At 27.3% G+C, this 17,877-nt stretch overlaps 1 protein-coding gene across 2 annotated transcripts in view; it reads right to left on the bottom strand.

Annotated features, from left to right (window-relative positions):
• LOC112597111 (filamin-A) overlaps positions 1-17,877 on the bottom strand; it is a 112,005-nt gene that overhangs the window by 46,465 nt on the left and 47,663 nt on the right. For both annotated transcript variants that reach the window (XM_025343034.1, XM_025343035.1), the window contains 14 exons: positions 10,350-10,500; positions 9,466-9,575; positions 9,276-9,373; positions 9,087-9,214; positions 8,835-8,973; positions 8,535-8,775; positions 8,265-8,465; positions 8,052-8,189; positions 6,021-6,278; positions 4,818-5,008; positions 4,637-4,744; positions 2,956-3,063; positions 2,688-2,850; positions 1,280-1,504 (listed from right to left, as the gene is read on the bottom strand). In XM_025343034.1, the coding sequence (XP_025198819.1) occupies positions 1,280-1,504; positions 2,688-2,850; positions 2,956-3,063; positions 4,637-4,744; positions 4,818-5,008; positions 6,021-6,278; positions 8,052-8,189; positions 8,265-8,465; positions 8,535-8,775; positions 8,835-8,973; positions 9,087-9,214; positions 9,276-9,373; positions 9,466-9,575; positions 10,350-10,500 (2,259 nt within the window). The remainder of the gene's footprint in view (positions 1-1,279; positions 1,505-2,687; positions 2,851-2,955; positions 3,064-4,636; positions 4,745-4,817; positions 5,009-6,020; positions 6,279-8,051; positions 8,190-8,264; positions 8,466-8,534; positions 8,776-8,834; positions 8,974-9,086; positions 9,215-9,275; positions 9,374-9,465; positions 9,576-10,349; positions 10,501-17,877) is intronic.

Below are 17,877 nucleotides of genomic sequence, written 5' to 3'. Positions count from 1 at the left end.
CCGCCGAAGACGGATAACAGTAACAGCAATAATAATAACAGTAATGATTAGCTCAACGAGTTACAGACCGTTTTGTTAGATTTCCGCCCAAACTGGGGTGGGTTACGTGATATGGTTTTATTCTTGTGAGATTGTTCGAGTGCCGTTCGTGATTGGGCAGGGTCGACATTTTAGACGTTTGTTTGTTCTAATACCGATTGAAATCCAGAAGCAGTGCAGTCCACTCTTACTCGATACACAATTTAGTATTTACACAACACGTGAAAATAACACCTCTTTTGTGATAGTTGTTTTTCGTTCATTAATTTGTACGAAATAAGGTATATTTTAAATGTAGTACAATATATGTGGGCTTGTATTAAAAAATAAATGAACTCAATGCGTACATAAAATTAAATAATCGTATCACGAAAAAAAGTAACTTAACTCTAACTTTCAAATTTTTCAGTTTCCGACTTTGTAATTTAAGCTTGTAGTAGGTACGTGTATGATTTAGATGAACACGAGTCGTTGATGGATAGAGACAAAATAATTTTTTTAACTTTTAAAAGTTATAATATGATATTAACTTTCAATATTTGTTTACCCCGCGACATTCGCGTGTCATTATTTAATACCTACTGATTGTATTTATAGTTTTAATACAAGCAAATATATGACTCAATTCCCGATGTGTATACTAAAATAATTAAAAGTATACAACTTATATTTGTTGAGAAAACCTATAGAATATAGCGTTTTCGTATTACATACTCGTAAACGATGAGAAAATGTGTAAAGATTATCAATTATATGCTTTGTACGTAAATTAAAAATGATTTAACTAAAAAAGGTGCAAAAGAAAAACTACAATAACGCTTCGGTAGTGTTATTGAATAGGATATATCATTTGATTGTAAAGTTAACCACAATATTCTTTAAAATAATAATGATTGGTGAATGATTAAAAAACCGGTATATCAAAATTATCTTAATTAATTCTAAAAAAAAATTTAAACAAATTTGTTTTTTTTCTTAGTTTTTACTCAACTTTGTGTTTCTGTATTTTTTTTCTGTTACGCGTGGACATAGATAATAGCACCGAATCGACAATATTATTAGTATAGTAAAATAACAGATGTAAGTAAATACATATTTCTATAGAAATCATTGAATAATAAATGCTATATAGTTCATACTGCAGATTTTAAACAAATTCGTGGATAAATATCTCAAAATAATATATTATTATAAAATTATTATACGATGAGAGAGTTTAATAATTTTTGAAATAACTTACGCGTTTCGAGACCATCCACTTTGACTTTAGACAAATCCACCGGAGATTGTACAACAATCTTGATCGGACAATTAGGCACTTTGACTCCGCCATAAGTACAATTCAAATTATGAACACCTGAAGTGGTCGGAACGTAGTCAATAAGGAACGAACCGTCTTCGTTGTCGTTGACCTGCAATGGCACGTTGACTCCTTTTTCGTTGACCAGATTTACATTTAACTCGCCTAAGAAACCAATAAACTCACATCAATTATAATTTGCATTTACCATATTATTTTAGTGTAAAATATGGGTAGGATGTTCTCATTATGGGTTTTTAGTTTAGATTTTACAATCGATGAATATTGTTAGGTAGATGCATTTTCGTAGTTCCATTAAAATATATTATCAGCAGGTGCAAAACTTGCATTGGTTCAATAATCATAAGAACAAATTAAATCATATTCAAATGTACTTTAACCCTGACACCATTGTTATAAATTATAATAAATTCAGTTGCTACGTTGGAAATTTTCTCGACGCTTATATTCACACAATTTATTGGATCGTATTTTTAATTATTTATAAAAATAGATTTTGTAAGAGATTAATGTGAAAAATGTTTTACCAGCCAGGATCGTCGACCTTGACGTAAGCGTATAATAAATTATGCGTGAACAAAATTAATGTTTTTTTTTATATTATTTTTAGTCATCTAAAACTGCATCACAACTGCTCCATAACATTCCGAGGATAACAAATGCCATCCTACTTGGCTCTAGAATCTCAAATATTATTATGCATATTTTCTGATCCAAAGTGGTATAACAATAGATACTAATTCTCACGGTGTTGTATAATCGTTACTTTCAATTTAAAAATTAAACATAATATATTATATTATTTTACAATTATGTTACACGAGAATCTGTAGGGCTTTAGTAATTTTCATTAATATTTATCAGCAGAATGTTTTTTTTTTTTTTTTTTACTATTTTAAGTTTCTTTTATTAAACTATAACTATACATTAAAATACCTATAAAATATTTTTATTCATTAAACAATGTTATTTTTTTTAAATAACCCAAACGTTTTGATAAATGAATCACATTGATTGTATCGTTATTAAGAAATTGTTTTTTACGACCTAATTCTTAATGAATAATAATATTATCTACTTCATCCGTTAAGTTACAAGTAAACATTTAAAAATCACGATATGAATTAGTTAATTTGATTTTAGTCCGTACAAAAAAACATTTTGAACGAAATGTTTAAGACACCTACTGGGTAATGTTTAATAATATTTTATATGGATCACGTCATTAAAACCAAATGAAGAGTGAAGATTCAAAGTCCCAAATAAAATTCGATCGCGCATTATATAAAATAATAATATATATTTTATGATATGTAAACAAATTTACCGATTCCAGCATCGGAACAATCGATTGTGAAATGATTGGGTTTATTGGTCTTGACACCGGATTCGATACCGGGTCCAAATATTTGTACTTTGTTCGCGTTCAATGGCTGTGACACGAAAACGCGGAATGGACTTTGTGGTACGGCAACACCTCCGTAACTGACCTGTATAGAAACAACATAAAACATGAGCGATAGAGTTCTTTTTTCACGAGTATTAATACCTTAAACATAAATGTTTCGGAAGGGTTTGTTATTGTTATGATTTACCTGTAGCGTATGTTTACCGATCGCTTTCGGAACATATTTGCAAGAAAATGTACCGTCTCTATTGTCTTTCAAAACGGGTTCAACAAAGTTGCCATTTGAATCGATGACCTTTAAAATTGAAGTATAAAATTATTGTATCGAACAAAATATTAACTATTTTTACTTTTTAATTATGATTATAAATATTTTTATAGATTATATTTTAATAGTTTTATGGTGATTACTATTGTAACGAGCTGTGATAACTTATAGACATAACATATGTATATGTTTGTAAGTATTTATGTATGTAGCAACCCTGTAGTAAAAACATAAATAAATAATAATATGAAAGGGACCGTAGGCCTAAACAAATGTCTGCAGCTCTCAAGTATAAGGTGCGATGATAAATAATAATTATATTTGTTGACATCGTTATACGCATAATTTAATGTAAGCTAGAATTGTTTGTTTTCGTCAGAACATTAATAGCACGTAGGTTATTTATGGTCATTTTATGTAAATTATAATGGAAATATGCTTACTCTGATAAAATAGCTATTCCTAAAACCCACAGGCATTTGTCAGACGCAAAGTATCACAAAGTTTGTAACAATATCTATTTAGCTATTACGTTAATATAAAATATGTTTTATTGTCATTTGGACTAAGAATTTAAACTTAGAATATTTCACTAAACTGTGTTTAAATGATTTCAAATTCTGTTCATTGACCTATACAACTGAGTGTACGCTCACTATGTTATTAAAAATTATTGGTAGTTCCAGTCTTATTTTTATACTATTGCATTACAAAAGAAATAAATAATACAATATAAATATGTACCTATCTAATATATATGTATAAACAAGAAATAAAAATTCAAAATATAGTTTTGTTTACATAACGAGTTAAGTTTAAAAAAAATTATTATGTAATATTAAACCTTATTCTAACAAGCAATAAAACTCATATTGAAGTTAGGTACCTACTATAAAATTTTAAATGTTTAGTTGACGAGTGTATTACCTATAATATTGTTGTAATAAAATATGATCTATTTTAACTAATGTATAATATAATATTAATATTATTATTCAACAGAAATCCAAATAAAAGTAACTAACAGTTTTTTTTTTTTTTTTTTAACCTAATTAAAAAAAATTGAATATGAAATATGAATAATTTAATTAAACCAATTATTTTGATTTGATATCAGAAAACATTTAATAAAATGTTATTCAATTACATCTTAGAAATTTAGAATATTGCAAAACAATAATTATTTGTTTTGTTATAAATTATATAATATATTTATAATTATATAATGAGGAAAACTCCTTGGAATAAGACTTGGTATCTTGGTGGTAGTAAGTTAATAGGTTTAATCAACTTTAATTTAAAAAAAATAAAAATAATTTATAAGTTAATTTTAAAACATAAATAAACTAACTTCGTTTTATTTATAATTTAATACATAATCCTTTCTAACAGGTAGCAATATAAATATTGTGGATGAAAAATTTTTCAAGTGTGTATGGGTGAATATGTGTATTATAGCTATAAACCAAGTTAGAAAAGTTAAATAAAATCATCAACGCGACTGACTTTCGTGGTACTCGTTGTATACTCGTAACATATTTAAATATTAAAATATGATTGTATAGAAAAGGTATTTTTTTCTTCTTTTAGAGTTAGTTACCTTTACGTCGAGTGGAGCTACCCCAGCTTTTTTTGTGTCCACGACAAATTCAGCTGGCTTTCCTTGTATGACACCGTTCGGTTGCAGTCCACTACCGTAACAATTCACCTATACACATTACCAAAACGTTAGAGATTTGTAATAACATAATAATTCTCAATTAAAACTATTGTTGCCTTACTTTGTCGGGATAGAAATCCGTACTAGGTACGACATTCGCGATGTATGGCGACTTCGGTATGTCTTCGTTATCGCATAATATATGCACAGCATATTCTCCTGGCGCCATCGGGTAGTACCTGACATCCGCTGATCCGTCGCCGTTGTCCTGACAATCGATTTTTGCTTTTGATGGTCCTTCAATACTGAATCCTGTAAAAGCGACGGTTTTCATAAAAAATGTATAGATAATAATATGTCAGTAATAAATTGTTACAACTTAGTGTGTTAATAATATTTAATAACATTGATGTTACACATTGGATCAAAGTCTATTCGTTGTTTTTTATTTATTCGAACAACAATATTTCAATTTCAAGTACATAATGACAGTCGATATTTTATTATTATACATTAATTGGGAAATAGCAAATTCAAGTTTAAGTGTTTAACCCATTAATAACTAACAAGTAATGTTCCAACAATAGTCTCAGAAATAGCAAGTTAAAAAAAAAAATAGATAAGTACACACATCAAATTAAAAATGAGACATTTTATAAAAAGAAATAAACTGAAATCACTAACTACTTATGACTAATACCCAATTCCATTATAGAATTTATTTCGTGTTCTTTTTATCGCATTTTATTCAATAATATTGCGTAGATTTGTGATGGGTAGCAAGGTTTTTATAGAAATAATCAGTGGAGCACCGAAAAAATAATATGATTATTTGCTAATTATAAATTGTAATGCCAATTTTATTTAACATCCACAAAATACTCAATTGTTTAAAGAAGATATTATAACATTGCTTGATGGCAAGTCTCTGAAAATTTGATGTAGTTATCATAAACTTGTACTTGAGATTTTACAAACGATTATTTTTCTTATATAAAAACCGTGATTCCGGTTTGTTGTTAATATACATTTTACGTTTTCATATTTGATAAATCTTTAACGATCATTACATTTTTTAATTTTAATTGATATCATAAATATTATAAATATTAAATTAAAATAATCACAGAAATGCAAAAATGAAAATACAATTTTTGAAAATTAAATTGACGGGTTATAGGTATTCTCGTGGATAGTATTATTAAATGTAATATAGAATGTTAGCTGATTCTTATATGTCTTTTAAAATCATGTTCCAAACTTTTTCTGTAAAAATTTCATGCACCACCTCTGTGCAATAGCAACTTTATTGTTTTTTACTTGCCTAGTGAACCAGTTTCTCCGTTAGTTTCAACCGTAAACATCGCTGGATGCGAAACTACACCACCAGTAAGTCCAGGACCATAAGCACGAATCAAAGTCTCTTTAAATGGCTTGACGTGTACTTCAAACGGTGCTTTTGGAATTTCCACTCCTCCAAAGGTCACCATCACCACATGCCGTCCAACTTTCCTTGGATAGTATGTTGCTTCATAAGTATGTGCGTCGAGTTTTTTCATGTTTACAGGTTCTTTGACTCCGCCTACGCATAAATTAATTATTTTATATATTAATTATAATCTCTCTGTTCAAATTTATTATAATAATAATAAGAACCAAAAAAATAAATAAATATTGTTTATGTATGTTACTAGAAATATCCGTACTGCAAAATAAACACTCCCACGTTAAATTCAAAAACAAAATGATTTTGATTATTTTTGTTCACATTATTCTATTATTAAAAGATCTTTTACTATAATAAATTATCTTTTTTGAACTACTGACTACCAATAGCTATAGTAGTGATTATCCATGTAATATAGATACAACATATTATATTTTCTTACTGATAATTAAGTTTTATACTAAATGTTTTTTTGGCAGAGAGTGTAACAGAAGAATAATTCTTATATCCTATAATGCATTTCGTATCATTCTGTTTACAATAAGGTAAACTTTATTAACATTTTTTTTTATAATTTTTTTTTTTTGTTATTTTTATACAGTTTTTACGAAATTTTACCTATTTTAGATTTTGAACGGAAAAATGTATTGATTTTAAAATTATGTGTGTTTTTATTTTATGTCTATTATTAATATTTATGACAGTAAAAATTTTTCAAAACTTTCATGTCGGTCTCTAAAATAAAAAATTATCAATAATTTTCAAAATAACCCAATGAAAAAATTGAAATTTTTAAACAAAACCGATTTATTTTTTTGATGTAGCTCAAAAATGAATCATTTTTGATACTACAATTTTCATAAAATGTTTATATTAGAATTTTCCAAGGTCGATAAAATTGTCTATAAATATAAGGTTCTTTTGAGCTATTTATAAACGTTTGAAACAGTCAATTTTTAATCATAAATTTTAATAAAATAATTAATTAATTGATTAAAGTGCTTGGAAAGTTAATATAAGGTTTTTTTTATAAATTGTTATTATTGACATTTAAAAATATTAAAGATATATTGACACGGTTTTTATTTATAAATAAATTGAACTTAAAATACCTATTGATGAAATTAGTCAAAATCACAACATTTGCAAATAATTTTGTAATTAAGAATGTATTAAATGTTTAATTTTCATAGATAAGGATATGAGATTTTTCATAAGTATTTTATGCAGTGACTAATAAATATTATAATAACACAGTTTTTTTTTTTTTAATATTTTAAGTTAAAATTCGTACGAAATTAAATAATTAAACGAAGATAAATGTCATGCAACTATGAACCTATTTTTGTTCTAAAACAAGTCAGTTTTAATTTAAAAGTTAATAACAATTATGTAAACATATACTAATATGATAATAATTAAAAATTAACAAAATAAAAAATGTATAGTTTTCGGCAATATTGAATCATATTATTAATAATAAAATCTATTGTATTACTTTTAGTAAAAAAAATTATAATATTCATAATATTATCAATAATATACATGGACAACATTTTTTTTGCTCAGATCGTTTTTCGTATTCGATGATTGATAATCTCAAAAATTAACACTTTATAGTGTTTTTTAATGAATAGATTTGTGCAACACTTAGTATAAGTACAGCAAAGCTATGTTATTACTTTTTTTTTTTTTTTTTGCGGTATATTTTTATATTTTGTAAATTGGTTGTCAATTAATGCTTTTTAATTATTTATTTTGCAAAAACCTGAGTGCTAATGATTACTAAGATTTATTTTCTGGTTGATTATTAACAAGAAATCTGCATTAATCTTATATTCAGAGGGTAATGTGAAATTTACCAAAAATTATAAATTATCTTAATATAAACATTGGTAAGGATTTTACCCGGTCCGATTACGTTCACTTCGGGAACTTCTTCGCCTGCTCCGTCTGTGACAATTTTGAATTTAGCTTCATCTTGGACTCTGAGACCATGTGGTTGTATACCACGTCCAAAGGCCCTTACGCGTTTAGCATCCGATGCTATATAAAAAAAATCACACACATATTTGAATTAAATTGAAAAATTATACTATTCCTTATTGTGTTATTTCTTACCATTCGATACGCCGACAGCGAATGGGCTCAGCGGCACAGGTTGATTTGCGAAGAAAACATTAACAGAGTGCACTCCCTGGACGACCGGTGTGTAATCGCATATATATACTCCATTAGGTTCTTTCTTGAGTTTCACCGGTATCGTGTTTTCTCGGCCAGCAGGATCGAGAATTATTACCTCAGGAACACCTTTTCCGGCATCTTAGAAAAAAACACAATGTTCAGATTTTAACAATCTCGTAATAAATAATAAAAAATAAGTATATATACCTTTTGTATGTATTTCGAAATAAGTAGGTCTGCTCGTGAACACACCTTCGGGCTGTATACCAGGTCCGAAGACATTAACTTTGTTTGGATCGCCAGCCGATGCATCCACGTTAACGTGATACGGAGATTTTGGAGTCGGAACGCCAGAAAAGTTCACATGTACTTTGTGTGGTCCTTCGACGACCGGCTTGTATGTAGCTGTGTAAGTTTGACTTCGGTCATTGTTGAAAACCAAATCAACCTTAAAATTGAAAACATATTCAAATATGAAAAATCACATTTTTCAAATAAAATGCTTACCGGTTCAGCTTTGCCTTTGGGATTTTCTACAGTCACGTTAACTGTGCCTTTGCCAGCGGAAAACGTTTCGACAGTGAAATTCGTTTTGGCTCCTACAACTGGCCCAGAGGGTTCGATTCCGGGACCATAAACGCGAACGCTAAACACGAAATGAAAGATAATATTGGTTATACATTCAGAATAGTCAGAATAGTTAAGCTATAGATACGCCGTTTTGCCTAATCGAAATTAAATACAATAATATTTTTATACCGGCTTGGGTTGGTTTTCGATCTAATCGGTGCTCCTTGTTTCAACTTGGCGTTTGGATACTGAGATAGATAGGTCATCATGGATTGTTCGTCCATGTTGGGACTGACCAATTCTTCAGGTTTAATGAGCTGCAAACATAGTTTATTAATAATTGTTGAAACTTAATTCAAATACCACAGTGACAATTACTTGTTTTATGTTGAGCCAATCGTCAGCCAAGCCCATAGCTTCCGATGCATTCTTAAGTGCGTTATTGGATTTCCAATCCTGCCAGTCCGGACACAAGCCTAAATATTTATAATAATAATTAAAATTTGAAAGGCCATTGGACGTTTTGCTCGTAAAACAACGACGTTGTCTTATCAATTATCATATTTACCTGGAGCGACGGCGTCGACCAAAGCACCGACGGCCTTTCCATCATTCCAATCTGTAGTGAAATTCGAAATTGGTATATCGGGTACCTTACTTTGGATCCAGTTCAGCAATCTAAACGAGAAGAATATTTTAATATTTTAATATTTTTTTTTTACGTCTACAATTAAACCCGAAAAAGAAAATCCGTCAATCCGTCGGTATTCGAATATTATATTTTGAATCCTGTGTTAGATTTAATCGTAGCTACAGTATCCCAGATATTACAATGCCCCAGGTACATCTTACACGGAAAACGCATTAAATCAGTTAATTTTTTTTTTTATTCGTTTTATTTCGTTCAGAGTATTTTAACGTTTAAAGTGTCTACAGACGATAACAGGGTTTCAGTTTATATTTGTTTAGTCAACGCAGACAACAATGTTTTAATCCTTTCATCGTATGCTCAATACAACACCCTTCGAATGTGCGCGTTCTCATTCGCCTGATATCTGAACACTACCTACCTACTTAACATTCCACACCGTCTGCACCCTTAACTCTGTAACAGTTGAGGCATAATATAATATGCATTATATAAATGTTTTTATATTTCTGTTCCTTTCATCTCAACACAACCTTATTTTTGTTCAGTTTTTAAAGTATATAACATAAACGAGAATTAATAAAAACGAAATAAAATACCATAAAAATTAACAAATATTTACATTCATAAATCAAAACTACAAAGAAAATAAAATTAAATGTTTCCCAATACATAATACACGCAATTTAAACTTTGTTCAACAATAATAAGAAAGATATGTGTTGAAGAAAAGATTAATTATTTTTTTATAAACGCACAGACCTACTCTAGTTACAAGTCAATAATATTACACCGTTTATTACCTTTGTTTCGGTGTCGGTCCTTTTTCGTTTGGTACTTGCTCGCCACCAAATTCGCCATCCCACATTGGCATCGATATAGAGTAATGTAAAATCAACGTCCATATTAATCCCAAAATCAATTTCAATTTGCAATCAACAATATCGGAAGAATCTGAAAAATAATTATAATTTAATATTATTGAAATACGAAGAAAATATTTCATTGTATAAAATAATAATTGTTTCAACATATAATAAAGTACTTTTTTAAACATAACATAATAATAATATTATTTATATATTAAATAACAATAAATATTATTATCAAAAATGTTTTAAGTTATAATTTTTAATTAAAATATTAATTTAATGATCACACATTTCATGAATAATATTTAATTATTAAATTAACAATATTTTTTTTTAAATTACAAAAGTAATTTTTTTATTATTATGGATTAATAGCCATTGTTTACTGCATCGGATTTCAAAAATGTAATAGTTATCTGGTGAAAAATTCCGGAAAATTATCAGAATTAAATTTATACATTAGTCTTAAAAAAAAAAATTAAATAAATGTATTATTGTTAATAATTGTAGTACATCTTCTACAATTTGTTCGAAAATAACTAAATTTTAGATATTGGAAAGTTTTTAAATAAGTAAGAATCGTTGATGTTTTTCGAATTTAACATAATCGCTTTAGAAAAAATCATAATCCGACATTTAGATTCGCCTTATCATACTAAAATAATTATAATGTAACAATCGTAGAAACACTTCAACGTTAATATATAATTTTACGATAATAAATTTACCATTGACAATAAAAAAATTTTAAGTTATAAGTTAATGAAATAAACAATAATCATCTATAAATTGTTGTGTAATGCATAATTTTATTTGCTATTAAATTATGTTTAAAATGTTATTAAATCGTCGGAAAAATTGAATTCTCCGTTTAAGACTCACGGCACATAATAATAAAACGTTATTAAAATCAACATTAAATGACTCTATGGTTAAAGAAATAAAAAATAATAATATTCGGTGTAAAAATGCACACGAGTCAATATTAAACGACAAACGTTATTTCTTTTTAACGTAGCGATAAACGCATATAAAACAAAATATGCCAAACACATAATCACGGTTTAATACCATAAAATATATTTTAACAGCAATAGTTAATAATATGATATATTTTTTTTTATAATAATATTGTGTTATACGGCAGACACACGCATTCTTGGTAATTCCGTAACCGACCATATTCGGCATGCAATAGTTAATTGAGCGGACAGTGATAAATAATATTCGTGTTTTAAACATAAAATATGACAATAATGCAATATCGAAAGTCATTTTCTTTGATGTACTTTTATAATAGTCGGTATTCGTTGTACCGCATCGCCCGTAATGAATTATTGATGTAAGCAATATTATTTATTGTACGTAAAAACTAAAAGTATATAAATATCGACAGAGGTAAAACAATATTATTTTAAATTAAAAAAATTGTCGGCATTTGATTAACGACTAGACGAAATAATTTTAACATGCGTGCTATATTATAGAAACAAAAATAACTGTTAATAATTATATTTACAAAGTCCAATATTGATTTAAAAAAAAAATAAAAACAGTAATACATGTACCTAGATATAATATAATTAATACATTTTTATTTTTATTTTCGTATTTTATGTGATAGATACCGCGTGAGTTGAATTGCTATAAGACTGTTAGATAATGATATATTTTAACACATAGAGGTATTACCGTCGTTCTCTAGATCAACACCTCATAACTCATAAAAAGTAAAACATTTTTATTGGTTTCACTAAACAACTTCATTTATTTGATATGTTTAAATTTTTATACCTATACTATTACAATATGTAATTATCCAAAGTTTGTTGTCCATTTAAATTATATATTAATCTTATATACACTATAGAAATATAAAACCTTACTAAAAAATTGTACAATTAATAACACTAATATTAACGAATATCTTTTAACTGATGAAGTCGAATCTCAATGTAAAGTTTTTTTTTTTCTATACCTACCAACAATTTATACAGTCAAATTCATTATAAAGCTTCATTTAAGCTAAAAATCATACTCAATACTACTGATAACCTTCAACATTTCAAAAACTTCAAAAACCAAAATGTTTTTTAAAATATATATTTTTTTTAAACACCATTTAAAAACATTTTAGCTATCAAATCATGTCTTCAATACCTTTATGATAAAATATTTGTAAAACATAATATAATATTACGTATACGTATATTATATATAAATATATTATAATGTCGAGATATTTTATTTTCATTTAAAAGTAAAGTGGTTCGGCGATTGACGCTTAACATAAAAATGGTTTTAAATTATAATTAATTTTATTATTATGCGCTTAATAACACAAATTCACTGGTATTTTGAATTATAATATAAGTGTCAACACTGTACTTGACCTAATCCAAATGAATTTTTTTGTTTTACAATCAAACTCGATTTTATAGACCAATAAAAAATATACAATAGCCAATAGATATAATTAATATTTAGGTAAGTATAGATAGGTGTATTAGTTCTAATAAGTCTTAAATTGTATGAAAAATTTCATTGATTTGAATTCCAAGAAAATAGCTTGTAAAATAAGTAGATTTCCCCGCTTTTAGGTCGAAGGGTAACAAATAAATAAAAAAATATTATTATATTATGTTATAATATGACTCAGGGGTGAATGCAAAGAGTAGAAGATATGTTAGTTTAAATATGGCTTTCTATAGTCTACACTCTATTACTTATTAGATATTTTATAAAAATAGGCATATACAAATACAACTATTTATAGTCTTTGCCTACAATAATATTATATTGTATTGTATAATATACTTATATTTCGTCACTCTTTAAGACTGAGTATCCAATAGGTAATATATGATTAATGTTTATATGATTCGCGTTCCTAGATATTATGACTGAATACTATTATAGGCACGTAGCGGATTTAATCAGTGATGTAATTATAGTACCTATATCAATACCAATAATATAATATTATAACAATAATACAAAAATTATTTAAAAACGCAAGTAGGAGGTACTTATGTATATAATAATGTAACAACGGCGCAGCGGCATGACATCGTAATCGGTTCGATGGCGGTTTAGTGTGAGTTAAAAAAAAAATACCATCTATATATAGGTACTACGTACTGTAGAGAATTCGATGCTTTAGTATCTGGAGCATAAAGCGTAACGCGCGCGCTTGTGTATATACAGGTACCACGTAATTTTTTACTATGTACAATATACATATTATCCGCGTTAAGGTATATTATAAATACATGTAAAACAACGAAACCATACGCGTACCTTACATATTATACCTGCCGAGCCTACCGGATGATCCGTTTATCCATCACCTGCAAACATGCTTAACTCGTTGCCTCAGTCACTTGCAGAGGTTGTAACCATGATTTCAGAAAAATTAAATCATAACGTAAAATCGAAAGTTGTAATGTTCCAAATATACTCCTTCTAAACTTGTAATTAAATTATATAACACTATCCATGATGCTTCGGCAGATATAACAATAAATTATGAAATACTATTAAGTAATTTTATTGTCAAACCAAAGCTCAAATGAAATAAAAAATTTGAAAAAAATACAGTTTATGGGATCTCATATAGTACTGTACAGCACTGCAGATAATTTATAAAAATTGTAAGAAACTGACAAATTGATGTAATTGTTACGATTATACGTAGATAATTAATTTTTTTGTATAACATCTTAATGAAATAAAATCATGTTTTGAAATAATAATACTTGAAATTCAATCATTTTGGAATCGTTTTTATAATGACAATAAAATATTAATTATAATATTGTAATCACCTTTGATAACTTTCATGCGTTAAACGTACACTACACCTGTTGCCTTGGCAGAGAGTGGCTCGTCGAAAACAGCTAGTACATATTATAACTATATTAAACATACACATTCCGTATTTGACATGAAAATAGTTAAAATGTCTAATTTATAATAATTATTGTACAATAGCAACTATAGTTAATCTCAATTATTCCGATCTCAGTCTATAAAATTGTATTTATATTTGCAATAAAAATATTGATAGCCAGAACCCAGAGTATAGGTATTTGAATTTTTTTCAAGACTTTTAAATGCTACATAAAACTATTATCGATTCAAAATATATTTCTTAAAAAAAAGACCATACAAAAAAATTGAAAAATGCAATAAACTAAATTGAGTAACATATTATAAACTAGCGATTTAAAGATTTCAGAGTTAAGATTGTAGTTTTATGGCGACGTTTATGGTCGTCAATAAAGTTTTTCAGATTAATATATTTTGAAAACTATTAGTTTATTTTCTTCCATGTCACAGTAATTACAATAATTGTAATATTTGTAATACATACCATATAACAAATCTAAATTTAAAAAATTAAGTTTTTCGTGTTTCTTAAAGTTTAAACGATAGGAGGTGGATAATAATATATTGTCTACATGTTCGTAGAGTAGTTTGTGGGTCATATGTCCGAGAACAAACAATGCGGACCCTCTAGGTAGATACATATCATCTATGAGAGAATACGATTTTGTGCGCGACGATTCAGGCTTTGTTCAAGCCACATATCACTGGACAAGAAAGGGGAATAATTTGAGTTCAGCATAATATCTATGAAACCAAGTTAAAAAGAAAACAGAAGCGTGGGTTGAAGTTATGATAAATGAACGGCTTAAATCGTTTGGGAGAAAATAAGACAGAACACCGCAAGACTAGTGAAGTTTTACGTAATAATAACAAGCATAATATTCATAATATAATAAAATCATAAAATCATAAAAAAAATGCAATTACGCGTTTACAACATACTTGACATTTTTTTTAAATATCAGAACAATGAGTCATCGCGACATCTGTATATTAAAATATTTGATGTATTTTACAAAATTGTTTAGCATACATTAGGTTATGATTACATATAATACAACAAGTTACCGTATGATCGATACTCTGACATCAATTTACATCGTTTCTAACAGGTCCAGGAATAAATGTGGAAATGTAAATTATTATTGTTTTTACTTCTACAATTAATAATGTACTCGTTTGTTTTTACGTTCAGTTATAGCAGACCTCAAACAACATCAAGTCCGACTTGTTATACTTGATCGTTGATATTTATTTATTTATTATTATTACTGTTTAGAACACATTCAGTGTAAACTCCATAACAATACAATTTAACACTAAAAAAACTGAAATCTTAAGCAATTAATTTTTGGAAAAAAATATCTCTTTCATTGTAAATATTATAACAAGAGATACCTTTATTTTCGGTCCAATTATATTCCATCCATATTACTATATTATATTATACTGCAAAATGTGGCCGGTTTGGTAATACCAACAATATTAAAAAAAAAAAATCACGACTGATTTAATTCTGAGAACATTTTACTATTTAACCAGAGTTGGATCGATTTAAAATTTCAACCCAACTATACGGTGCATAACCTATACCTTATGCTATTTATAAAAAATTACATTGGATTTTGCTTTTTAACGGTTTCCACCAAATAGAAATTATTTTAGAAACAAATTACTAGGTAATAAAATCCTTTGAATAACGTATACCTCCGTATAGTGACCGAGAGTGTCCGATGTTTAGAGATTTAGCTATACATGGTCACGAGACGATAGACAAGCAATCAAAAAATAATAATTATGATCGTAACAATAACATTACATACGATCTGCGTATATACTGTTAATAAAAATAAATAATAATAATATGATATTACTATATACGTTCGATATAATATAGCCATATATATTACGTATACTGTATAGATAGGTGCTTACTACTATACCACATTACGAATTTGGTTTTCGGAACGCAACCAGTAATACGAATTATGATAATTTATTATCGGACGCACAGTAAAGACTCGCGCACGCGTATTCGTTAGGTTCATAATATGAGTGCATACAAAACGTGCTATGTGTGTATTGTTCCGGTATTGTTACCAAAGAGAATCCGGTGACTAATGGCATTGCAGCAGCAGCGATGCAGCAACAACCGAAAATAATGTAAAAATCGGTGTTTCGTGTATGATTACTGCTACAAACAGTCATAGGCAAATTATTCGCCTACCTTATTTTACCTACGCTAAAATAATAATAGTTATGTTTTATCTGGCCGCAAAAATACTGTATACAACATAGTATAATATGGTACGACGTCATGCTAATAGTTTCTATTAATATCACATATTAGTATTTAAAACACAATTCTATGATTTTCTTATAATAATAATATAATCTCACGATGGAGTACATGTTGTCATATTATATAAACCACCGTACATGGGAGTAGAAAAAAATTAATCTGATTTAATTTTTCCGAGAAAAAAAAAGTCCGACCATAAAATTACTAAATGGAAAAAAATTCGTCTATATTTTTTTCATAAAAAAAAAGTCTTAATTTATTAGTGATTTAATAATAATAATCAATATAACGTGAAATAATTAAAAGTTAATAATATTAAAACATAATTTTTCATCAACGATATAAATTATAAATGAATTATCTATTATACTATCTGTATAATGTATATTTTACATTTTGAATAGTACTAAAAAACACACATTTTAGACAAATTTTTAAGAGCCATTTTCAATGGACAATTATTGACAAATCGTGATTATAATTGTGTATGTAAAATCATTACAATTATTAATTTTCTAATTTCTTAATCACAACCTCTATTTTGATATGAATCACTTAAATGGACTACAATTGGATTTCTTATACATTATTTATATTATATTATATGTTTGTTATTTTTAATTTGATCTTATATTTATATAGATTAATTTTACCATATTTATTACTAGTATACTTTAGGGTTTGTAATAATCGACAATCTTCGGACTTTTTTACCGGGATTCACCGAGCGCAATCTGCTCTTTCCAGTTTTATCAAGTAATTGTAGTCATAACGCAAGAATGTGGAAAATAAAAACTAAAATCTGGATTTAAATTCTGTTTAACTTTCTCTTTCTTTGAATTGCATCATTTTAGGACGTATCTAATGAAGTCATTAATATATTTTTAATATAAAAGCAAAAATGGATGCAAGTTAAAGACTGACCAAAATAAAACTCATCGAGACGAAATCAATGTAACTTGTTTTCTCTTACTCGACACATCGCGACATAGAAAACAATAGTTATGATTTTATGAATATTATCTGTATTTGTACGTTAGTATTTTTACGAAATTTCAATTTAATTCTGCAATATGTGAACATTTTATAGTATATTTTACACGATAATAAATTTCAAATGCATTAAAATTTAATAAAAAATACAACGTATAAAAATATATTATAATTAATTATATACTAACTCTGAGTTTGATAATGGGTTAATTCATATTGATATTAAAATTTACAACATATGAGATTGACTGTGCCGAACGCAAAATTACTTGG

The sequence above is a fragment of the Melanaphis sacchari genome, unplaced genomic scaffold (genome assembly GCF_002803265.2).
Source record: "Melanaphis sacchari strain LSU unplaced genomic scaffold, SCAv2.0 Contig37_pilon_pilon, whole genome shotgun sequence".
Lineage (NCBI taxonomy): Eukaryota > Metazoa > Arthropoda > Insecta > Hemiptera > Aphididae > Melanaphis > Melanaphis sacchari.
The sequence above is the reverse complement of the archived record's forward strand: the minus strand, read 5'-3'. Positions and strand labels throughout refer to the sequence as shown.